Source organism: Sus scrofa, chromosome 6 (assembly GCF_000003025.6).
Source record: "Sus scrofa isolate TJ Tabasco breed Duroc chromosome 6, Sscrofa11.1, whole genome shotgun sequence".
NCBI lineage: Eukaryota > Metazoa > Chordata > Mammalia > Artiodactyla > Suidae > Sus > Sus scrofa.
The window spans coordinates 12,164,550-12,190,261 of record NC_010448.4 but is presented as its reverse complement, the minus strand read 5'-3'; the positions used below and the strand labels follow the sequence as shown (position 1 = coordinate 12,190,261).

At 49.8% G+C, this 25,712-nt stretch overlaps 1 protein-coding gene across 5 annotated transcripts; it reads right to left on the bottom strand.

Annotated features, from left to right (window-relative positions):
- Positions 2,097-24,084, bottom strand: LOC100522551 (carbohydrate sulfotransferase 6). 5 transcript variants are annotated; one of them, XM_013998171.2, is made up of 5 exons: positions 23,920-24,084; positions 23,473-23,767; positions 7,381-7,662; positions 5,518-5,592; positions 2,097-4,379 (listed from the first exon to the last, which is right to left on the bottom strand). In XM_013998171.2, exon 5 carries the CDS (start codon positions 4,361-4,363, stop codon positions 3,176-3,178), a length of 1,188 nt encoding a protein of 395 aa, XP_013853625.1. In that variant the 5' UTR covers positions 4,364-4,379; positions 5,518-5,592; positions 7,381-7,662; positions 23,473-23,767; positions 23,920-24,084; the 3' UTR covers positions 2,097-3,175. The 5 variants fall into 5 exon arrangements, with proteins under 5 accessions (XP_013853625.1, XP_013853624.1, XP_020949429.1 ...); XM_013998170.2 differs by lacking the exon at positions 7,381-7,662 and having other exon boundaries at positions 23,920-24,083; XM_021093770.1 differs by lacking the exons at positions 23,473-23,767; positions 23,920-24,084 and adding an exon at positions 10,219-10,256.

Sequence of the window (25,712 nt, the reverse complement as noted above, 5' to 3'; positions counted from 1 at the left end):
AGCGGCAGGGTCCCACTGCCCTAGTCAACAGTCCACCGTGTCTTTCATTATTCTGGTCCTTGAGATATTTGCAGCCAAATGTAAGGATGCTGGTGAGCATTTTGTAACACATCAAATATGGAATCAGGAGTTGCCGCTGTGGTGCAGTAGGTTAAGACCCTGACTGCACCAGCTGTGGTCTCCAAGGCATGGGTTCCATCCCCAACCCAGTGCAGTGGGTTAAGGACCTAGCATTGCCACAGTGGCAGCTTGGATTCAATTCGTGACCTGGAAATTTCCATATGCTGGGGGTGCAACCATCAAAAAAAAAATTTAAAGTATCAAATCACTATATTGTGCACCTGGAATTAAATAGTATTGCAGGTTAATTATATAATTTAAAGTATGATAGGAGTTCCCATCGTGGCACAGCAGAAACTAATCTGACTAGGAACCATGAGGTGGCAGGTTCAATCCCTGGCCTCGCTCAGTGGGTTAAGGATCCGGCATTGTTGTGAGCTGTGGTGTAGGACGCAGACGTAGCTCGGATCCCTAGTTGCTGTGGCTCTGGCGTAGGCCAGCGGTTACAGCTCCAATTAGACCCCTAGCCTGGGAACCTCCATATGCCCTAAAAAGACAAAAATAAAAAATAAAAAAATAAGGTATGATAATATTTTGGAGAATAAGGGGGAGAGAGGAAGATATTAAATCTTCATCTTATAACATTTATAAATTTAAAATACACTTTTTTTTTTTTTTTTCTTTTCAGGGCAGCACCCGAGGCACATGGAAGTTTCCAGGCCAGGGATCTAATTGGAGCCTATGCCACAGCCATAGCAATGCCAGATCTGAGCCATGTCTGTGACCCACACCACAGCTCATGGCAATGCTGGATCCTTAACCCACTGAGTGAGGCCAGGGATTGAACCCGCATCCTCAAGGATACTAGTCAGGTTCATTTCTGCTGAGCCACAATGGGAACTCCATGTTAAGAATTTCTTGATATAACTGGAAACAAACAAAATGACAGGACAGATCTCTGCCACCCGGAGCCTCACATCTCTGAGTAATGACCTGGCTTTCCAAGCCTGATATGGAATACTCTGCTGCATCCCCAGTTTGGTTTGCTTGTTAGAACCATAAGCACTGAAGTCGAACATGTAAGTCTGCATCCCAGCCCGTGTATACATGTGTGTGTGTGTATATACACACACATTTTTTTTTTTTTTTGGCTGTATCCACGGCATATGGAAATTCCCAGGCCAGAGATCAAACCTATGCCATAGATGTAACCAGAGCCATTGTGGTGACAATGCCAGATCATTAACTGGCTGAGCCACAAGGGAACTCCTCTCAGCCCATATATTAAGCTATGCAACCCTAACCTTCCTAGGCTAAAGTCTCCATTAATAAACTTGTGGGTTTTTTCTTTTCTTTTCTTTTTTTTTTTTTTTTTTTTGTCTTTTTTTAGGGCTGTACTCGCAGCATATGGAGGTTCCCAGGCTAGTGGTGGAATTGGAGCTGTAGCTGCCAGCCCACACCAATGCCAGATCTGAGCCACGTCTGCGACCTACACCACAGCTCACAGCAATGCCAGATCCTTAACCCACTGAGGGTGGCCAGAGATCAAACCTGCATCCTTGTGGATCCTAGTCGGGTTCGTTAACTGCTGAGCCACGAAAGGGAACTCCCTAAACATTTTTTGAGCACTTACTGGCTCTCATTTCCTAAACTCAGGATGAGCCCCCTACACATCCAGATCCCCTCATCTTCTTTAAAAGCCAACATCCTCTTCCTGCCCGCCCCACGCACATGGCATGGGGAAGTTCCCAGGCCAGCGATCGAACCTGCGCCAAAGCAGTAACCAAGCCACAGCAATGACAATGCTAGATTCTTAACCCGCTGAGCTCCCAGAGAACTCCCACCATCCCAGTCAGACTTTTTGCCAGAGCCAGGTGCTGTGATTCAGAGCAAAGGAATCATACTTTGCTCTCCTCCAGGGCCTGGCACGTAAGGACCACAGGAAGACAACCACTCCAGAGCCTTTTTCCTTCCAAACTCCTGGCCAGCTTTATCTAGTTACATTCACCCCGTGACTTGCCCTCCAGACACTGATCTTGCTGCCAACCTCTTGCTCTGCCACACGCTCTGCCTGGCTTGCTGCCCGGGCCTCCCCATCCCTCTCCTGCCACTTTTCCTCCTCACTGCCTCCCTCCAGGCTTATCCAGGAGGCTCCCTAGACGCTGTGGTCTGGACCCAGAGCTCACCACTTCCTGGATCTCACCTTGCAGCGATGGCTGCAACCATGGCTGCTTGCACATCCGTTGAGCAAATAAAATGGGAAAATGGGACTCTTCTTCATCCAGGTGACAGGTCTCTGCAAGCCTGATTTGCTCTCTTGTCCCCACTGCAGCCTCTGAGCAAACGCCCCTCTTCCCTTCATCTTCCTCATTGTGTAACAAGACCCGTCACTTTTGCATTTTGCTTTCAAACTTTACAGGCTGTAAACTCTAATCTGTATCGTACAGGTTAGTTATGTTTATTTCTGCGGGGAGGATCTTTTCTGTCAGGACAAATCAAAGGGTCACCTTACTTAGGCAGGTGATGAGGGCATGTGGGCTGCTCGGAGACATGTGGGCAGAGAGAGGCTAAGGGGAGATCACAAGACAGAGGTACCCTGTCTGATTTCTTGCTGAAGATACAGGTGAATATAAAAGCCTTGGCTTTGGTGCCGCATGATGCCAAAGGCGGGGCGGGACAGAGACTAGGGTGCCCGGAGGGGGTGATGTACCAACTTCAGGCAGAGCTCACCACAGTGCCCCCTGAACGCCCAGGCAGGGCTGGGTCGACCTCAGCGGCAGGGTGAGGCATCCCAAGGGAGAATAAAGGGGAAACAAAGTGCTGGAGGAGGAGCCAAGTCATCTGAACCTATTCCCTGTGCCCAGAGGAAGTGGGGGCGCAAGGCTGCTTTCCATGAAGAGTGTGTCTGATGGGAACCCAGCTCCTAAAAAGTAAAATCAAGAAAGAAACATAGTTTGGGGGCTCGGTTCCCCTACTACGGGGTAGGGGTGGGAGAGGACTCCCAAACTCCCGGCCCCTCCAGTAGCAGCCTGTGCCCCCGCGTACCACGGCTCCCACCCCACCATGCCTGAGTCTCCCGGTCCTGGCGACCCCCAGCCACAGCTGGGGACCTCCGCTACGGCCCGGGGTGCTTGGCGGTGGATGATGCCCAGCTGAAGCTGCTTGGGCCTAGCGGCAGCACCAGGTCCAGGGAGAGGTCGCGCTGCTCTTCCTCGGAGAACACGGGCCGGTAGCCCAGCAGCTGCAGCGCGCCGGAGCACAGCTCTTGCACGCGGCGGATCTTGGCGAAGGGCAGCGCGTGGCGCCAGGCCTGCGAGACATTGAGCGCGTTCCTGGACGTGGTCTTGAACGCCTCGCGGCGCGCGCCGGGCCCGACCCCATGTGTGATATTGTGGATCCAGGCCTCGAGCTGCGGTGTGAGGCTCAGTCCCGTGAAGGCGTAGAGAGCACGGATCTCGGGCAGCGGAGCCCGCGCCAGGTCCTCGAAGCGCACAAGGCGGTAGCGTCCTTGCAGGGAGGGCGGCGGCTTGTGCTTGGCGGCCTCGGCGATGCGCACGTGGCTGCGGCACACCTCACGCACCACCCGCAGGTCCGGGTCAGCCTCCACCCACTTGCCGTTGGTACCCAGCACGATGCCGTTGTCGCGCGCCAGCGCCTTGGCCGTCTGCTCCCGCGAGCGCAGCACTGCCCGCGGGTCGCGCACCAGATGTACGATGCGCAGGTTGAGGGCCGGGTCGCTAAGCAGCGGGTAAAGCACCTGCAAGTTGAAAAAGCGCACCTCCTTGAGCACCACGTGGCTGTAGGACCGGCAGGCCTCCTGGGCCAGGCTGAAGGGCCGCCGCGCGCACAGCGGCTTGCACACCGCCTCGCTGCTGATGGCGCCGCGCGGGAAGGCGCTGCACGCCGGCGGCGAGCAGAGCGCGCGGCTCTCCGCCCACTGGAAGAGGTCCGACAGGTTGCGCCGCCAGGGCAGGTAGGCATCGAACACGTCCATGTCGCAGAGGAAGACGGAGCGCACCAGGTCGCGCACGGCCATGTGCAGCGCCGCCGCGCTGCCCTGTGACAGCGCGGACCACACGTGCCACGCGGGTTCCATCAGGTAGAAGACATCAGGGTGCTGGCTGAAGAGCTGGCCCACGAAGGACGAGCCTGAGCGCCAGGAGGACAGCACCAGCACATGCACCCGCTCCTCGCCTCCCGCCTGAGATGGCAGCCTGGGCCGGGAGACCAAGAAGAGCAGGAGGCCAGTCTGCGCCAGCAGGAGCGCGGTCACCGCCGTGCTGGAGATGCGCCGCAGCCACATGCCGCCGGCCAGGGACCTGCGAGAGGCAGAGTGCAGCCGTCAGGAACCGCGGCCCGCTTGCCCATCCCACAGCCCAACTCCTGCCTGGTGCTGCCAGCGAGCAGCCCCAGGACTCGTCCATCCCACCTGAGAGGGCTTCCCAAAGCCAGAACCTTCTCATCTGGGCGCTTTGGCAGGAATGCGGCGTTAAGACGTTAGCCATGATCTAGTCTTTGCAGAGCAAGAGGCCCGTTGCACAAAACTATGGACAATGCATGCTTTTTTTTCCTTTTCTCTCTCTCTCCCCATCAACCCCCCTCCCCATCTAGAGAGGGAAATATATTTCAAACAGAATTCCTGGAGTTGCCTTCGTGGCTCAGTGGTTAACGAATCCGACTAGGAACCATGAGGTTTCGGGTTAGATCCCTGGCCTTCCTCAGTGGGTTAAGGATCCGGCGTTGCGGTGAGCTGTGGTGTAGGTCGCAGATGCGGCTCGGATCCCGCGTTGCTGTGGCGTAGGCCGGCAGCTACAGCTCTGATTCGACTCCTAGCCTGGGAACCTCCATGTGCTGCGGGTGCCGCCCTAGAAAAGACAAAAAAAAAAAAAAAAAAAAAAAAAGGAATTCCTGCTTTTCACTTAAAAATTCCTTTTAGGGGAACAATTTTAGGTTGTGTAGCTAAATTTTTTTTCTTTTTTTTTTTTTTAGAGCCACGCCCACAACATATGGAAGCTCCCAGGCTAGGGGTAGAATCAGAGCTGCAGCTGCCAGCCTATACCACAGCCACAGCTACAAGGACCCCAAGTCCTGTCTGCAGCTCACCCCAGCAGGGGATCCTTAACCCACTGAGTTGGGCCAGAGACCCAACCGAGTTCTTATGGGTACGAGCTAGGTTCCTTGGCGCTGAGAGGCAATGGAGACATCTTAATTTGACTTTTTAAACAAATAGATACAACTTTCTGCTACTAAAAATAAACCACTAAATAGAGGACATCAACTCTTCTCTCACCCATGGGGAGTGAGGAGCTGCAGGCTACGTGAATTCCAGAAGTGGATACCCTTCCGGATTCACCGGGGTTTGCAGAAGAAACCAGCTAGGGGAGAGGTAGGATGGAGCCAGAGAAGGGGAGAGATGAGGGCAGAATCAGACCCCTTTCCAATACTGAGGTTACTCACTGCTGTCCAGGGCTGCTGGCAGACACGCACACCTCAATCACAAACCCATAGAGATGCTCAGAGGTTTTTCAGAGCCTGAGAAAGCAGGAGGGAGGCTGGGTCAGAGCCCCACAGGGGGAGATGGCCCTGGACCCAGACGGATGGAAAGCTCCCCACGGGTGGAGCAAAGCTGCCCTGCCCTTGGCTGGAGCTGAGTCAGGACCACCAAGCTGCTGGATACATTTTTCCACAGCAGAGGGAAAGGACAGTCTCTCCTGCAGGGTTTGAGTCCCTCTGATGCCACTCAGGAGCTGTGAGACCTGGGGCAAATGACCTGACTTCTCAAAGACACAATGTCCTCTTTCTGCTACACACACATGGGAGGAAAGGGCCATACATACCCCAGTTACTGCACACGCCCCAGGTTACCAGTCTTGTTGTAGCATTCAGCTGTGTCTGCAGAGGAGGTATCATGGGAAGTCACCCAGATAAGACCCCTGAGATCACCCATGCTAGGAATCCCAGCATCTCCCAGGTCCCCTGTAGCCCCCAACCAACTCTGAGTCCTTTAGTGATCTTAAGAATGTCCCACATGGGAGTTCCCATTGTGGCTCTGTGGGTTAAGGATCTGACTAGTATCCATGAGGATGTGGGTTCGATCCCTAGCCTCGCTCAGTAGGTTAAGGATCTGGTGTTGCTGCAAGTTACAGATGGGGCTCGGATCCCGAGTTGCTGTGGCTGTGGTATAAGGCCAGCAGGTGCAGCTCTGATTTGAGCCTTGGCCTGGGAACTTCCATACACTGCAGATGCGGTAGTAAAAAAAAATAAAAAATAAATTAAAAAACACTGTCCCACGTGGAGTTCCCTGCTGGCTCAGTGGCTTAAGGATCTGGTGCTGTCACTTCTGTGTCTGGGGTTGCTGTTACAGCATGGGTTTGATCCCTGGCCCAGGAACTTCCACAGAGTGTCCCGCTGCTCCTGCAGTGATCTCAAGGATGCGCTGCTTTGGAGAGGAAGAGCCTGGAAGTCGCCTCCTTCCTTTCAAAGCACTGCTCCCCACCAAGCCACCTTCTCTGTCCCTGTCACCCGTGAGGGCAGCCAGTGTCTCAGCTGTGAGCAGAGCCTATCTCTGCTCCCTCCCCTTCTCAGGAGGTGGCAGGAGTGGGTGAGGGATGCCCAGAAATGCCTCCTAGATCCCACGCCCACATCTGGATCACCTGGCAGACAAAGACAGCACCCAACCATCTGCTCTGCACGCGTCACCTCCTCTCCTTCCTCTCCCCTCCCCTAGGATGTGCTTCCCCTGAGAAAAGGGTACAGCAGAGGGAGGAAGATAACGCTAACTCTATTTGCTGATATAAATTACCTCAAGCGCTGGAGGATTTTTTTTCTTTCTTTTTAGGGCTGCCCCCACGCCATATGGAAGTTCTCAGGCGAGGGATTGAATGGGAGCTGCAGCTGCCAGCCTACACCACGGCCACAGCAACACAGGATCCAAGCTGCATCTGTGACCTACACTGCAGCTTGTGGCTTAAAGGCCAGGAATAGAACCGGCATTCTCACAGAGACAACGTCCAGCCCTTAACCTTCTGAACCACAGAGGGAACTCCAAGTGCTGGATGATTTAACTCAACAGGCCCTGGGCATGATGATCTCAGTTTTTTAGACCAAGGAACCAGACCAGCAGGAAATCTGGGCCCACCCAGGACTTATTTCTAAGTTCCTGGCCCTTTCTGATTGCAGGCGGCTGGCCTCTCCCACCCCTGGGAGATCCCTGCAAAACACAGGACCCTGATGCTTGGGCCCAAACGCAGCTGCCCTGGCCAGCCGTGCCCTTCCCTGGGTAAGGACGGTTTTTTGACCTGAGACCAAGGTGCTTGTTACCTGCACTCGAGGGATGCCAGGGGTTTCTTAAGTGACCCACACAATACAAGAACTGTTATCGGATCCTCTGACTGGAACTCGAGACCTGGGAAGGGGATTAAAACATCTTCGCCACAGGGGGTGTCCAGAGAAGGCCAGGTCCCAGCTGGGAGTTTTCTGAGAAGGCAGCCTAGGTCCAGCGCGCCCACCAAGTGCCCCGGGGTTCAACTTAGGAAGGACACATCAGGCAGGCACTGGGACGTGTCCTCTGTCTTCATGATGGAATTCCACTCTCCCAGATCCCTAAGAAGGTAGAAATGACCCCTGTCTGTTTTAGCTGAGGAAGTGGAGCTCGGAGACATGCACATGCAGCTGCTAAGTGCCAGAGCCCCAGCGGGATGCACTGGCGTGGTCCCGCTCCTAAGCCTTTGCCCAGTGAGGTCCCCCATCCTGAAAGCATGATGGGCCTCCCGTAGGAATTCTTTCCTTTTCAATTTTGGGTGGGTATATATTAATGATTTGTCTAATTTTTGGAAAGGGGGATAAAATCGTTTGAGGTGGCCCCAAATCCCAAAGGCACAGGTAAGGGCATTGTGGGCTCATATTTTGTTTTGTTTTTGTTTTTGTTTTTGCTTTTTTTTTTTTTTTTTTTTTTTTTTTTTGTCTTTTTGCTGTTTCTTGGGCCGCTCCTGCGGCATATGGAGGTTCCCAGGCTAGGGGTCTAATCGGAGCTGTAGCCACTGACCTACGCCAGAGCCACAGCAACGCGGGATCCGAGCCGCGTCTGCAACCTACATCACAGCTCACGGCAACGCCGGATCGTTAACCCACTGAGCAAGGGCAGGGATCGAACCCGCAACCTCATGGTTCCTAGTCGGATTTGTTAACCACTGCGCCACGACGGGAACTCCTGTTTTTGCTTTTTAGGTCCACATCTGTGGCATATGGAGGTTCTCAGGCTAGGGGTCTAATTGGAGCTACAGCTGCTGGTCTACACCACAGCCACAGCAATGTGGGATCCGAGCCACGTCTGCGACCTACACCACAGCTCATGGCAATGCCGGATCCTTAACCCACTGAGCGAGGCCAGGGATCGAACCTGCATCCTCATGGATCCTAGTTGGCTTCGTTAACCACTGAGCCACGAAGGGAACTCCTGTGGGCTCAAGTTTTATTTGTAAAAGTCAGAAAAGGGGACCATCTTCCTACAGACACAGCCTCACGTGAGAGAAGTGACATCCTCTGTCCCCTGTGCCTCCCCCAGGTCCACCTCCAAGGTGGGGAGCCCTGCCTCTGGTTTCCACCAAGTCTTGGAAAGTGATGATTAAAATAATCATATATTTCAAGGGAGATGGGTTGGAGCAAAGTGCACGAGGCCAGAGAAGTAGTAGAAAATTCCCCCTGAGCAAGGCCAGGGATCAAACCCGCAACCTTCATGGTTCCTAGTCGGATTCGTTCACCACTGCGCCATGATGGGAACTCCTCTCCCTCCTATTCTGATACCCAGGACCACCTTACAGAATTGTCTTTCTCAAGTCACTGAAGATTTTTCGTCATCAAGTGTTTTTTTGTTTGTTTGTTTGATTTGGCTGCACCCACAGCATGCAGAAGTTTTCCTGGGCCAAAGATAGAACCTGCACCACAGCAGTGACAATCCCAGACCCTTACGAGCTAGGCCGCCAAGGAACTCCCATAAAATCGCTTAAAAACTTCCTTTTGTTGGAGTTCCTATGGTGGCGCAGCAGAAATGAATCTGACTAGGAACCATGAGTATTCGGGTTCGATCCCTGGCCTCGCTCAGTGGGTTAAGGATTCAGTGTTGCCGTGAGCTGTGGTGGAGGTCGCAGATGCAGCTTGGTTCTGGCGTTGCTGTGGCTGTGGTGTAGGCCAGCAGCTGTAGCTCCAGTTCAACACCTAGCCTGGGAACTTCCATATGCCATGAGAGTGGCCCTAAAAAAAAAACAAAAACAAAAAACTTCCTTTTGTCAAAATAATACACACAGCTTGAAGAAGCAGAGGGTATCCCTGAAAGTTTATGCAACAGGGACCACATTCATCTCCCCAGGAAGAGAGTGAAAGAGCTGGAAAAAGAGCTTGAATTGTGACCCATATGAGCATATTACCTATTTTAAAATAACTAAGTTAAAATAATTCTAGGACTGCCCGTTGTAGCTCAGTGGTAACAAACCTCACTAGTATCCACGAGGAAGTAGGTTCGATCCCTGTCCTTGCTCAGTGGGTTAAGGATCCGGTGTTGCCATGAGCTGCAGTGCAGATGGCAGATGTAGCTCGGATCTGGCGTTGCTGTGGTTGAGGTGTAGGCCAGCAGCTGCAGCTCCACTTTGACCCCAAGCCGGGGAACCTCCGTATGCCACAGGTGCGGCCCTAAAAATTAAAAAAGTTTAAAAAGAAAGCAAGAGGAGGTCCGGCGTCCAGGGACTCCATCATAACAGAGCTGACAATCTAGTTGGGGATATTAAAGACCCACCCATGAGATGGTCAAGGAACCCAGATGCTGGTCTGAGTGGCAGAGACATCAAGTACCACTAGTACCACAAGAAGGCCATGTGAGTCCTGGAATGTACATTTCCCCCCTAGATTCTGGAAAAATCTCCCACCTTGCTCCCTCTAATCCACACCACCCAGAGCCGCCGGAGCTGCCTTCAGCGCACATGTGATCATGCCATTCCCCCACTGAGCAACCCTCAGCTTCCCAGCCTCTGCTCCCGTCATTCCCAGGCAGCGTTCCGTACTTCAGACAATCTGGAATCATCCTGTTCCTCAAGCAAGCCTCATGCTCTCCTATCCCTCCCTCCACTGGCACCGCAGAGATGCCACAAAAACGGATTCAAGACCTACATGTAAGACCAGACACTCGACAACTCCCGGAGGAAAACACAGGCAGAACACACTTTGACATCAATATGTTTGGGGATCCATCTCCTAGAGAAATGAAAACCACAGCAAAAATCAACAAAGGGAAACGAAATGAACTCAAAAGCTTTTGCACAGCAAAGGAAACCATCAACAACCTACAGAATGGGAGAAAATATTTGCCAACAATGCAACTGGCAAGGGATTAAGTTCCAAAATATACAAACTCATCCAGCTCAATATAAAAACAAATAAAAAGGAGTTCCCGTCGTGGGGCAACGGAAATGAATCCGACTAGGAACCATGAGGTTTCGGGTTCCACCCCTGGCCTTGATAAGTGGGTTGAGGATCTGGCATTGCTGTGAGCTGTGGCGTAGGTCACAGATGCAGCTCAGATCTGGCGTTGCTGTGGCTCCAATTCGACCCCTAGCCTAGGCAACTCCATATGCCCCAGGCACGGCTCTAGAAAAAGACAAAAATAAATAAATAAATAAAAATAAAAACAAACACACAGGAATTCTCTAGTGGCCTAGTAGTTAAGCACTTGGTACGGTCGCTAATGTGGCTCTGATTCCCCTGCTGTGGGTGCGACCAAAACCAAATTAATAAACAAATAAACTAATGAACTAATAAAAAAAAATGGGCATGGAACACCTGTCATGGTTCAGTAGGTTAAGAACCTGACGAGAATCCAAGAGGATCTGGGTTCGATCCCTGGCCTTGCTCAGTGGGTTAAAGGACCCGGTGGTGCTATGAGCTGTGGTGTAGGCTGCAGATGTGGCTCAGACTGGCGTTGCTGAGGCTACGGCTATGGTGTAGGCTGGCAACTGCAGCTCTGATTTGACCTCTAGCCCAGGAAATTCCATATACCACAGGTGCAGCCCCAAAAAGAAGGAAAACAAATGAGCAGAAGATCTAAATAGGCATTCCTCCAAAGAAGACATACAGATGGCCAACAGGCACATGAAAAGATGCTCAGCGTTGCTAAGTAGAGAAATGCAAATCCAAACTACAATAAGGTACCACCTCACACCAGTCAGAATGGCCATCATCAAAAAATGTACAAATAATAAATACTGGAGAGGGTGTGGAGAAAAGGGAACCCTTTAACTCTCTTGGTGGAAATCTCACTTGGTGCAACCAGTATGGAGAACAGTCTGTAGGTTCCTTAAAAAGCAAAAATAGAGGAGTTCCCTGGTAGCCTAAAAGATAGGCATCGAGAGTGTTGTCACTGCTATAGCACAGATTCTAACCCTGGCCTGGGAATTTCTGCATGCTGTGGGCATGGCCAAAAAAATTAAAAATAGAGTTTCCATATACATGATCCAGCAATCCCACTCCTGGGCATATCCAGAAAAGACAAAAACTCTAATGCAAAAAGACATTTGCACACCAGTGTTCATAGAAACACTACTTATAATAGCCAAGACATGGAAGCAACTTAATTGTCCATGGACAGATGAATGGGTAAAGATGTGGTCCATACACAAAATAGAGTATTACTCAGCCATAAAAAGAATGAAATAATGCCATTTGCAGCAACATGGATGGACCTAGAGATTATCATACTAAGTGAAGGAAGTCAGAAAAAGACAACTATCATATGATATCACTTATATGTGGAATATAAAACAATGATACAAATGACTTTATTCATGGGCATTCCCATCGTGGCTCAGCCGTAATGAACCCAAGTAGTATCCACGAGGATGCAGGTTCGATCGATGACCTTGCTCTGTGGGTTAAGGATGCAGCCTTGCTGTGAGCTGTGGTGTAGGTCGAACACACAGCTGAGATCTTGTGTTGCTGTGGCTGCGGCGGAGGCCAGCAGCTGCAGCTCCAATTCAGCCCTGGCCTGAGAACTTCCATATGCCACAGCTGCAGCCCTAAACAGGCAAATAAAAAATAAAAAAAAAAAGAGCTTATTTACAAACAGAAATAGACTCACAGACAGAGAAAAAAACCTCAACGGTTACCAAAAGGGAAAGGAGGGGAGGGATAAATTAGGAATTTGAGATTAAAGATACACACTTCTATAGACAGAATAGATAAACAACAAGGACCTACTGTACAGCACAGGGAACTATATTCAATATCCTGTAATATCCTATAACAATCTGAAAAAGAACACACAGGAAGTTCCCTTAAAGCACAGTGGATTAAGGATCTGGCATTGTCGCAGCAACGGTGCAACCATAGGCTGCAACAGTGGTGCAGGTTCAAGTGGGTGCGGCCCCCCCAAAAGAATTTATGTATATATACATATATGTGTATGTACATATATCTCTCACTTTGCTGTATACCTGAAACACTGTAAATCAACCACAATAAATTAAAAAATTAAAAAGTAGGAGTTCCCGTTGTGGCGCAGTGGTTAGCAAATCTGACTAGGAACCATGAGGTTGTGGGTTGGATTCCTGGCCTCACCCAGTGGGTTAAGGATCTGGCGTTGCCGTGGGCTGTGGTGTACGTAGCAGATGTGGCTCGGATCCCATGTTGCGGTAACTCTGGTGTAGGTCAGCCGCTACAGCTCCAATTTGACCCCTAGCCTGGGAACCTCCATATGCTGCAGGTGCAGCCCAAGACAAGACAAAAAAAAAATTAAAAAATATATAGGACCTTAATTAAAGTACATAGATACTAGAAATTCTATAAATGACCTGAAAGTTTATCTAAAATTCTTTAGTACATGTACCTGTACTTCTTTATTCTGTAAACATTTATTACATTAATGTTATGGGCAAAGCATGAAAGTAAACCCAGGACATGTGGCCACGGCCCTCAGTTTAATTTCTAGCTGCAAAGGTTGCCATGAAACAAGTGATCCTTTAACCACACGCATAATAAGTGGAATGAGGTGAAGGACAGTGCTCTGGGGGCACAGAGCTAAGTTCAAGTAGGGAAAACTTTCCTTGGCTTTTTGGGGAGTTCCCGCTGTGGCTCAGTGGAAATGAATCTGACTAGGAACCAGGAGGACGCAGGTTTGATCCCCTGCCTCACTCAGTGGGTTAAGGATCCAGTGTTGCCATGAGCTGTGGTGTAGGTCGCAGATGCGGCTCAGATCTGGCACTGCTGTGGCTCTGGCGTAGGCTGGCAGCTGTAGCTCCAATTAGACCCCTAGCCTGGGAACCTCCATATGCCACAGTACATCCCTCAAAAGCAAAAAAAAAACCTGCTTTTTCAAATGAACCTTTCCACAGAAAAGAAACTCATGGACTTGGAGAACAGACTTGTCGTTGCCAAGGGGGAGGGGGACGGAGTGGGATGGACCGAGAATTTGGGGTTAATGTTAAGAGGCAAACTACTGCATTTGGAGTGGATAAGCAAAGAGATCCTGCTGTATAGCCCTGGGAACTCTATCTAGTCACTTATGATGGAGCATAACGAAAATGTATACGTGGATGTGTGACAGGGTCAGCTTGCTGTACAGTAGAAAACTGACAGAACACTGTCAACCAGCTGTAACGGAAAAAATAAAAATCATTACTAAAAAAAAGAAGTGCTTTTTGAACTGGTATCTGATGGATGAATAGGGATGAGTAGGAGAAGGGCCACATGAGAGAAGAGCTGGGAGTCAGCCAGTCAGACAAAGCCTTCTCTAAAGGCTCTGAGAAGGAGCACTTCCCGTTCAAGGGTCTACGGAAGACCCAGCAGGCTGGAGATAAGAGTGTCTCAAGAAAAGACACTGAACCCAGCTCCATTCATTGCAGGTTTTCCGCTAAAGGAAGCAAGGAAGCAAAACCTAAGAGTTCCCGTCATGGCTCAGTGGTTAATGAATCCGACTAGGAACCTTGAGGTTGTGGGTTCGATCCCTGGCCTTGCTCAGTGGGTTAAGGGTCCAGCGTTGCCATGAGCTGTGGTGTAGGTCGCAGATGTGACTTGGATCCTGAGTTACTGTGGCTGTGGCGTAGGCCGGCGGCTGCAGCTCCAATTCGACCCCTAGCCTAGGAACCTCATATGCTGAGGAAGCGGCCCAAGAAATGGCAAAAAGACCGAAAAGAAAAGAAAAAGAAAGTAAAACCTAGTGATCTGTGCTTTCCTGGGCCTCACAGCAGACCCTGCTGACAAGATCATAACCCAGGATTTTCAACTCCTAGGCTGTGTGTACTTGCCCCGTCATATACAATCTGCCCAGAACTGCTCCTCAAATTTCCCCGCACCTCTTTACTTGCCTCACCCTCATTCAACTCAGAACATCACTGGTGTAAAAGTGTAATTGGAGAAATAGTCCCTGCCTCAAGAAATGTGAAACAGACACGGTTCGGGACAAAGTAAGTGAAGAGAGAAATGAAGCATGCCGTTTCTGTAAATACGGTAATTTGCAGGGAAGCAAAGGCACCAAGAGTAAAGGTTCTGTCCAGCTTTCTATAATAATGACCAACAGCCTAGCCAGCAAAATCGCAATTAGCAAGATAAAGCAGCGAGAAGAGAAATGCTAAATCAATTTTATCAAAAGCCCTGGTGGGACCTGGTTCTGTATCTAAGATCAGCAAGAGTGGAGGGCTGGGCCCTGTGTATTCAGGCCCCTAAGTCACCTTGCCTACTGGCACATGGGATGACAGCCAACTGGCCCTGCGGTTGCAGGAGGTTAGCGCAGCTTTTTATTTTATTTATTTATTTTGCTTTCTAGGTCAACACCTACGGCATATGGAGGTTCCCAGGCGAGGGGTCAAATCAGAGCTACAGCTGCTGGCTATGCCACAGCCACAGGAACTTGGATCTGGGACACATCTTCAACCTACACCACAGCTCATGGCAACACTGGATCCTTGACCCTCTGAACGAGGCCAGGGATCGAACCCATGTCCTCATGGATACTAGTCATATTCGTTACCGCTGGGCCACAATGGGAATTCCAGTGCAGATTGTTTTTCTTAGTCTTTTTACGGCTGCACCATGGCATATGGAGGTTCCCAGGCTAGGGGGTCGCATCAGAGCTACAGCTGCTGGCCTACACCACAGCTCACGGTAATGCCAGATCCTTAACCCCCTGAGTGAGCCCAGGGATCCTCATGGATGCTACACAGATTTGTTTCCACTGAGCCACGACGAGAATTCCTCCAGTGCAGATTTTTAATGCCTGTCATTTCAGAAACAGTTGCTCATAGTTGTGTAGTCACAAACGCAGTACCCACTTTCAAAGAGTGGGATTCATTAAAAAAAAAAAAAAATCCAGCTATTTAAGCCGTAAGCCACATTTCAGGAAGTAGAGATTGTAAAGTAATCTTTTTTTTTTTTTTTTTTGGTCTTGCCTGTGGCATGAGGAAGTTCCCGAGACCAGGGATCAAACCTGCACCACAGTAGCAACTCAAGCCGTTCCAGTGACAACACTGGATCCTTAACCTGTTGCTCCATAAGACAATTTCCATAACCTTTTCTTCCCTAACAAGACACCTCTGGAGTTCCCGCTGTGGCACAGTGGGATCAGCAGCGTTTTGGGACTGCTGGAACACAGGTCTGATCCCTGGCGCAGCACAGTGGGTTAAAGGTTTGGCATTGCCGCCACTGTGGATTAGGCTGCAACTGTGGCTCGGATCTGATCCCTGGCCCATGAACTCCTTATGATAAGGAGGGTGCAAAAAAAAAAAAAGAGAGGAAGAAAGAAAGGCACCCTAGGAGTTCCCTGGTAGTCTAGCTGTTAAGGATCCAGCATTCTCAATGCTGTGTCCTGTGGCTTGGGTTCAATCCCTGGCCTGGGGACTTCTGAATGCTGTGGGTGAGGCCAAAAAAAAAAAAAAACAACCTAATGTTAAAATTACACAATTGCTTTACAAAAAGTTAATTCTAGGAGTTCCTGTAGAGCAGCGGAAAAGAATCCAACTAGTATCCTTGAGGATGCAGGTTCCATCCCTGGCCTTGCTTCGTGGGTTAATGATCCAGGGTTGCTGTGAGCTGTGGCGTAGGTTGCAGATGGGGCTCGGATCCCGTGTTGCTGTGGCTGTGGCCGGCAGCTGTCGCTCTGATTGGACCCCTAGTCTGGGAACTTCCATATGCTGTGGGTACGGCCCAAAAAAGGAAAAAACAAACAAAAGTTAATTTCCTGGCTGAATAAGACAGTAAGTGCCATGTCAGAGATTGTGCCAAAGACTGAGCAGATGATATTAATAAATACTTGCAGAACTGCTGTCAGGTACTCTGTGATCCAAATCCACAAGGAGTAGTTCCCGTCGTGGCTCAGTGGTTAACAAATCCGACTAGGAACCATGAAGGTGCAGGTTCGATCCCTGGCCTCGCTCAGTGGGTTAAGGATCCAGCCTTGCCGTGAGCTGTGGTGTAGGTCGCAGACGCGGCTCGGATCCCGCGTTGCTGTAGTCTAGCATAGGCCAGCAGCAAAAGCTCTGATTCGACCCCTAACCTGGGAACCTCCACATGCCGCAGGAGCGGCCCTAGAAAAGGCAAAAAGACAAAAAACAAAATAAAACAAAAAAAAACAAACACAAAAGGAGTAGTTCCCCACTGGCCCCAAAGTCCTTTCTGCTGAGCCTCCTTTTTTTTTTTTTTTTTTTTTTTTTTTTTTTTTTTTTTTGCTTTTTGCTTTTTGGGGCCACACCTGCAGCATATGGAAGTTCCCAGGCCAGGGGTCAAATTGGGGCTGTAGCTGCTGGCGCCAACCACAGCCACATGGGATCTGAGCCGTGTCTGCGACCTACACCACAGCTCATGGCAATGCCCAATCCTTAACCCACTGAGCGAGGCCAGGGATGGAACCTGCGTCCTCCTGGATACCAGACAGCTTGTAACCCATTGAGCCACAACGGGAACTCTCTCTGCTGAGCCTCTTGATGTCACCATCGCTTCTAAACATCTGGGACTTGTTCCTGGCCTGTGAGACACAGGAAGGGGCTGCTCCACCTGCTGTACAGATGGGAAAACCAAGCCACAGGCCAGGGGCTGGTTCACCATAGTAGAGGAGGCCAGAGATCCAGCTGTCTTGTACTCCGCTCTGTGTGCCCTTAACCAGCCTCTCCCTGGCACAGAACCTAAGGGAGGGAAAGGTAACAGTAGGTTCAGATCCCTGGCTCAGATTTCTCTCGGTTTGGCAACAGCTGGAGGCCATCCCTGTTCAGGAATCCCAAAGGTTAAAGAAAAGATTCTGGATGAGGAACCCATGGACTCTAGGCATCAAGGGTCACCCCTTGGAGGCAAACCAGCTGTAATGGAGCCCAGGGCATCTTTGGAGAGAAGGCTCACAAGAAGGGCAAGAAAGAGGAGGAAAGTCGAGCAGGGAAACGAGAAAAGCAAAACAGGAGACAAAGGGAAAGCAGCGAGGGAGGGGAGGAGGAGGAGGAAGATGAGTGTCTGGTGGGGTAGGACACATAAACGCCAGTAAATGCCACCTGCTGCGGGCTTCCTAGATGCCAAGCCTTTTCCACCCGCCTTCCGATTATTCAATGAGAACTAACTTGTGACAACCCTGAGAACTGGGGCTGACACTCATCCCTATTTTATTTTTTCTTTTTGGCTGCACCTGTGGCACACAGATGTTCTCCAGCTGCTGCAGTGCGACAAGCTGCTGTGACCCAACCTGCTGCAGCGACAAAACCAGATCTTTGACCCGTTGAGCCACACAGGGATTCCTGCTTATCCTGATTTTACATACAAGGAAAATGAATGAGTTTTAGAAAGACTGGTGAGAGTTCCCGTTGTGGCTCAGCGAAAATGAACCTGACTAGCATCCATGAGGACCCAGATTTGATCCCTGGCCTTGCTCAGTGGGTTAAGGATCCGGCATTGCCGTGAGCTGTGGTGTAGGTCACAGATGCAGCTCGGATCCTGCATTGCTGGTGGCTGTGGTGTAGGCCGGCAGCTATAGCTCCAATTCGACCCCTAGCCTGGGAACCTCCATATGCAGCGGGTGCGGCCCTAAAAAAAAAAAAAAAGACAATTAAAAAAAAAAAAAAAGAAAGAAAGACTTGCGAATTTGCCTAAAAGACCCAGTTGAGTCAGAATTTGAAAGCTAGCTGTCTAACTTTAGAGCACTGAACTATGTAAAGTCAAGCGGAAAAAAACACAAGTAACAAAACACACTTTTGGAGTTCTCGTTGTGGCTCAGTGGAAATGAATCTGACTGGCATCCATGAGGACACAGAGCAGGATTGATCCCGGGCTTCGCTAAGTGGGTTAAGGATCTGGAGTTGCTGTGAGCTGTGGTGTAGGCCAGCAGTTACAGCTCTGATTCCACCCCTAGCCTGGGAACTTCCACATGCCTCCGGTGCGGCCTTTTCTAAAAAGACAAAAGAAAAAAAAATGCTTTTGTTAAAAATACATAAATATCAATGGACATCCACAGATGGGAGAAAATATCTGCAAATCATATATACAGTAAGGGACCTATACTCTTTTTTTTTTTTTTCCCCATTTCCAGGGCCGCTCCCGCAGCATATGGAGGTTCCCAGGCTAGAGGTTTAATTGGAGCTGTAGCCGCCGGCCTACACCGGAGCCATAGCAACTCGGGATCCGAGCCGCATCTACAACGTACACCAGAGCTCTCAGCAACGCCGGATCCTTAACCCACTGAGCAAGGCCAGGGATCGAACCCGAAACCTCGTGGTTCCTAGTCGGATTTGTTAACCACTGAGCCACGACGGGAACTCTGGGCCCTGTACTCTTACAACTCAACAACACAGTAAAAGAGAGGGAGTTCCCTGGTGATCAAGTGGTTAGGGCTTGGCACTTTCATTGCCGGGGCCCAGGGTTTGATCCCTGGTCTGGGAACTAACCTCCCACATCAAGCAGACGCACACCAAAAGCAAAAACAAACAAACAATGAAAGAAACAACTAGCTTTTAAAATAAGCAAAAGGAGTTCCCAATGTGGTGCAACAGGATCAGGCAGCATCTCTGGAACCCTGGGACACAGGTTCGATCTCTGGCTTGGCAGAGTGGGTTAAGGATCCAGTGTTGCCACAGCTGCGGTGTGGATCAAAACTATGGCTTAGATCTGATCCCTGGCCTGGGAATTCCATGCGCCGTGGGATGGCCAAAAAAGAAAAAAATAAAATAAGCCAAAGACTTGCCATGTGCAGCAACATGGATTCAACTAAGGATTATCATACTAAGTAAGTCAGAAAGAGGACAAATACCATATGATGTCACTTAAATGTGGAATCCAAAATATGGCACAAATGTTATCTATGAAATATTTTGTTTCTATCTACAAAACAGAAACAGATTCACAGACATAGAGAACAGACTTGTGGTTGCTGGGGACGGGGCGGGGGGCGGAGGATAGACTGGGAATTTGGGGTTAGCGGATGCAAACTATTATATTTAGAATGGATAAGCAATGAGGTCCTTCGGTATAGCACAGGGAACCATATCCAATCTCCTGGGATAGACCATGATGGAAAATAAAATATATATAAAAAAGAATGTGTATATATATGTATGCCTGAGTCACTCTGCTGTACAGCAGAAAATGCCACAACACTGTAAATCAACTAAATTTTAAACATTGTTTAAATAAAATAAGCTAGAGATTTAAGTGGGTATGTCTCTGGAGAAGATGGATGCATGGTCTGTAAGTGCATGAAAAGATGCTTGACATTTTTATATATTAGGGAAAGGCAAATCACAATTAGAATGAGATAACACGTCCCATCCACCAGGTTTGCTCTCATCAAAAAGACAGATAATAGCAAGGGTTGGTGAGAATGTGGTGAAACTGGGACCCTTATAATTTGTTGGTGGGAATGTAAAATGGTGCAATTGCTGCGTAAAACAAGGTCGTCCTCCAGATAAATACAGAGTTTCCATGTGATCCAGCCATTTCACTCCAAAATACCATAAAGACAAAAAGAACTGAAAATACATGTCCACCCAAAAACGTGTCCATGAACCTTCACAGCAACATTTCACAGCAAAGCGCTCAAAAGGAGAACCATCCCAAATGTCCATCAAGTGATGAATGGATAAACAGAATAGGGAATACCCATATAACTAAATATTATCTGGCAATATTATCTGACACAGGCTACAACATGGATGAACCTTGAGGTGATACATGCATGAGGCTGAATCTACTGTACCCTTGTGAACTTGCTGAAACTTTAGAAGACTGAACTTTAAAGTATGTGAATTATTGCTCAGTAAAGCTGTATTTAAAAAAAAAAAAACACATGAACATGTATGGAAAGAAATTCAGAAGGATCCATGCTGAGTGCCGGTACTTATCCTTCTATGGTCAGACTGCAAGCAATTTTTTTTTTCTTGCTAGTGCTTTGCTGCATTTTCCAGCTGGTCTACAATAGATTTTTTTTTTTTTTTTTTTTTTTTGGCTTTTTAGGGCTGTACCTGCGGCATATCCCAGGCTAGAGGTAGAATCGAACCAGGTCTGAGCCGTGACTGTGAACTATATACCACAGCTCAAGGCAACACCAGATCCTTAACCCACTGATCGAGGCCAGGGATCAAATCCGAGTCCTCCTGCATAGTAGCCGGGTTTGTTGAGCCACAACAGGAACTCCTTAAAATAGACTTCTATTACTTGGCAGTCATAAGGTATCAGTTCTCTTTCATCCCTTAAAGGAGGCATGGGTGGAGTTTGCCTGCTTCAGCTTTCATTGCAGGGAGAGGGGTGCCTGCAAGCCATCTCCCCACTGGCCTAAGGGTGGCCAGAGGAGAGAGGCATGGGATGGAGAAGGCTGGGGTAGGAGGCGAGCCTGGCCCTAAGCCCTGGCCTCAGTTTCGATTCTCTGCAGGTCCTGATGAGCAGCTGCATGGCCTCATCCAGAGGCAGGGCGGTGAGTTGCACAGCCCAGATGCTGCTGGAGGAAAGAGATCTGCCTGCAAGAATCTATTGGGAAATGAAATCAAATTAGTCTGGGAAAGGAGCCTCAGGTCTCCTTGGCTCAGAGCCACTTCAGGGGCATTTCAGAGCAGATGAGCAGATATCAACACATAAACGCTTTTCCCTGGCTCTGAGCTTTGGCATCCTCAAAGCGTATTTTACATAGCCCTTAACTGGGTCTCAATCACAGCACCTGACAGCTGAAGGGTCCTAAAGTTTGGGGCTCCCACCTCTTCTCTGCAGTAACACACGCAGGGAATCGGGGTAGACGGTGCATATTTTGCACATTCCTCTGTGTTCCTCCAGGTGTGGACTGAGCCTTCTTACACAGGGATAATTTGGAATGTTCTCTGCTTTATTTCTTTAACCTTTTTTTTTTTTTTTTCCTTTGGGGGGGTCTTTTCTAGGGCTGCACCTGAGGCACATGGAGGTTCCCAGACTAGGGGTCCAATTGGAGCTGTAGCCACCAGCCTACGCCAGAGCCACAGCAACGAGGGATCTGAGTCTTGTCTGCAACCTACACCACAGCTCACAGCAATGCCAGATCCTTCACCCACTGAGCGGGGCCAGGGATTGATCCTGCAACCTCATCGTTCCTAGTCAGATTCGTTAACCACTGAGCCATGACGGGAACTCCTTTTTAACTTATTTTGATCCCTCTTCTTCTTTCTTTCTTCTTTAAATGGTCTTATCCTCAGCATATGTAAATTCCCAGGCCGGGGACTGAGTCTGAGCTGCAGCTGCAACCTACACCTTTAATGCACTGGGCCCGGCTGGGAATTGAACTGCATTTCCACAGCGACCTAAGCCACTGCAGTCAGGTTCTTAACCCATTGTGCTATGGCAGGAACTGCAATTCATTCATTTTTAAAAAGTCAGTCATACTTTGTTTTTGTTTTTTTGTTTTTTTTGGCCATGCTTGCGGAGGTTCTCAGGCCAGAGATTGAACCCGAGCCACAGCAGTGACAATGCCAGATTCTTAACCCACTTCTTACCAGGCAACTCCAAAAGGCAGTCATTCTTAGAAGTCAGTGATGGAAAAGGAAAAAAGGGATTGTTTTGAAAACATCTCAGAAAACCTAACAGCCAAAGACAACGACATGTGGACCTTGTTTGGTTCTGATGTGAACCAGCCAAGGGCAGGAAGTTATCCATGAGGTAATTTTGAAAGAAATGTTAGTATGAACTGAGTATTAGGTGACATTGAGAAATCACTCTTAGTGCTGTTATCACTAGCCCGAGTGCTCTCATTTCTGCATTTCGGTACCTAACTCTCCTTCCTAGACTAGAAGCAGGAGCCCATCTCTTGCATTAGACGGAGCAGAAGCACAGTGGCTGAGAGTGTGAACTCCATTTGGTCATTTACTGTGTGGTCTTGAGCAAGTTACTTAGTCTCTCTGTGCCTTTTTTTTTTTAAATATATAAATGGGGGAAATAATATAAGCTAACGCATGGGCTTGCTTTGACGATTAAATGCGTTAATATATAGAAAACATTCAGAACAATGGCGGGCACAGAGTACCCTTCGGAGTATTTGTTCAGGAATCTTCCAAATCTTGGGTCCCAACTATATTCTAAGAATCCAAGAGAAAGCCTTTGCATAAGGAAAATGCGAAGATGTGGCCAGGTTGCAGTGATCCTAGCACCAGCAAGTGGCAAGCCTAGGCAGGGGCAGAAGAGACACAACAGACAGTGAATAACGGCAAGAAGCCTGGCTTCTGAAGCTGGATTGGGTGAAAATCTTGCTCTACAATCAGTAGGGTGTGTGACTTTGAGCAAGTCACTGCTAACCTCTCCATGCCTCACTTGACTAGTGTAAATGAGGCTTTAACAGCGCCTACACACTAAGCGCAATAGAACCCTTAAGGCTCACTGAGCAGCACGTTATTCTCATTAGCGCTGGTACCTGGCTCACTCCCTCATGCTTCACATCAGCCAAGTCCTTTCTGCTCTTGAGGCCTCCGTTTTCCCATCCTCGTGCCTCCGGGACAAGAGGGAAGAGAAAAGAGAGTTAACATTTGCTGGGGACCTACAGCTGAAGCCAAGAGAGGTCTCTATTGTTGCTCAAGGTCCAGCAGCCAGAAGCAGGGGCCTCAAATTCAGCTGGATCTGGTTCTCAACTGGCTCACCGAGCTGCTTTTCCCCCAGAGGTCGGAGGAGAAAGCCCCTAGAGAGGGCTTTCGAGATGAAGGGCATACCGTTTGAAACTCAAGTTGCAAGAGACAAGGTATCCTCAGCCAGAGACATCGTGCGCTGAGGCCCCAGGAAGACACTTTCGAACCAGCGCTTGAGAAGGTAATGTCTTTTTCACGTTCTGATAAAACCACCTCCACCACCATCACCTCGGCTCCTCCCCGCACACCTCCCCGCTGTCTCCTCGGATGTGCCACTGCCCGGGCCCAAGCCGCCCAGGGTGTGGTCATCCCGCGCGGAGAGGACAAGCCAACGTACCCCAGGCGAGGCGTCCCTGCCCGACGGGCGCGGCGGGAGGCTCACGTCTCTGTCCCCAGTCCTAGCAAAGACTCCTGGACGTCGTCTCCTCCAAGTTCCACTCCACAGCCTCTCTGTCTCCCCGTCGGAAGAATCCGCAGGGGCTGATTTGTTCTGCAAGGTCCCAAAGCTGTGAAGGGGCACCCAGGGACACCGGGGACAGGCAAGGGGCACGGCCCTGGGAAGCGGATACCAAGATGTTGGAGGCACCTGGAGACCCAAGGCGCCGGGAATCTGGAAACAGAGCAGGAATCCCCTAAAAAAAAGAGAGAGAGAGAGAGAAGTGTGGTAAGAACGGGAAATTGGGGGAGTCTTCCTGGGGCAAGGACGAGAAACAGATGCCGCCCCCCCTGCCCCGGAACCCTACGGGGCCGGGCCCCGCGCCCCACGCCCCACGCCCCACGCTACCTGTGCGGCCGCCCGCAGGGCTGCTCAGGCGCTGCCGGCCGGAGCGAGCGCGCACAATGAGGCGCTTTCAGACGTGGCTGCGGTCCCGGAGCAGGCGGGAGGGAGCCGGGGCGGGAGGGAAGGAAGGAAAGAGCCGGTTGGCCCCCGGCTGCAGATACCCAGCCCACCCCCGGCCGAGGGGCCACGCCTCGGGGGAGGGGCGGCCGTCCAGGGGCGGGCCCCGCGGAAGGCGCGCGGCAGCCGGCCGGGGGCTGCCCGAGGCGCACGGTTTGGCTACGGCTGTGAAAGGGTGCTCGCGGTCACCCCTCATCCCAATAATTGACCAAAAAAACAAAAAGCAAAAACAAAAACCCAAACAAGCTTGTCCATCCCTCCAATCCCCAGAAAGGAGAGGCCCGTGGGAACACAAAAGGCCCTTGTGAAGGAAAGCGAATCTTAATTTTGCCCCTCCTCGCTCTCGGTGGCATCCTCGCGGCCAAATGACCTGGAATCCAAACTCTTTCCCGAGCCCCCAGCCTCAAGCCTAAGCCAAGTCCCAGGCACCTTGATGCCAGGAGAGTCTGAGCTGGGAGGGCCCAGGACACCAGGTGGCCCTCAGGAAGTAGGCCTGCAGCTGGCTGTCTCCCTCCTCCTGGCCCCTCTCTGCCCTCATCTCCACCCAGAGGCTCAGGCCTGATGGCAGGTCCGAATAAATACAGGTTTTGTTTCAATAAATAAAGATGTTATTTCCTCCTACAGATAACAGAGCAGAGTTCAAGCATCTGAAAAAGACAGAGCATCCTGACCTCTCATAATCCATGGTGGGATTTAAAAAAGAAGCCTCTGCTGCTGCGAGTATAAATTAGTGCATTCTTTCCATGATGCGGTTTGGCAAGATGAATTAACATCCTTAAGAATGGTCATACGCTTTTTGAATTGGAAATTTCTTTCTAGGATCTAGGAATTTTTTTCCCCTTTTTAGGGCCGCACCCATGGCATATGGAAGTTCCCAGGAGTTAAACCAGAGCTCTAGCTGCTGGCCTACTCACAGCCACAGCAACCAGGATTCCAGCCTCCTCTGTGATCTATACAACAGCTCAACGAAAGGCCCAGTGCTTAACCCATTGAGCGAAGCCAGGGATGGAACCACATCCTCATGGATACTAGTCGGGGTCGTTATTGCTGAGCCACAATGGGAACTCCTCTAGGATCTATCTTAAGGAAATAAATTAGCAAAAAGGATTTATATGCAAGGTTCTTAGGAGGGTTGTTTATGAGAGCAAATAATTAGAAACAAATGATTAAAAAGATGTGTATCTGTGTATCAGAATGCCAACAGTGATAACTTTTTTTTCTTAGGGCCGCACCCGTGGCATATGGAAGTTCCCAGGCTAGGGGTCCAATCGGAGTTACAAGCTGCCTGCCTACACCACAGCCACAGCAACACAGCATCCGAGCTGTGTCTGCAACCTACACCAGAGCACATGGCAATGCCAGATCCCCGACCCACTGAGCGAGACCAGGGATTGAACTGGCATCCTCATGGATACTAGTCGGATTCGTTTCCACTGCACCACATCAGGAACTCCCAACAGTGATAACCTCTGGAGAGCGATTTACAGACAACTTATTCTCTTTAGGTTTCTGCAATTACACATTTTCTCCTATAGGCATTTAGAACCTATGGGGGAAAATTTTTTTTAAGCGTGTACTTGAAGAAAAAGAAGACTTTATTAATCTTAGATGATGGGAGCTAAGTGGGACTTTATGGGCCTCACCTGATTCAAAAGAAACGGGATAATCATTTGGCAAAA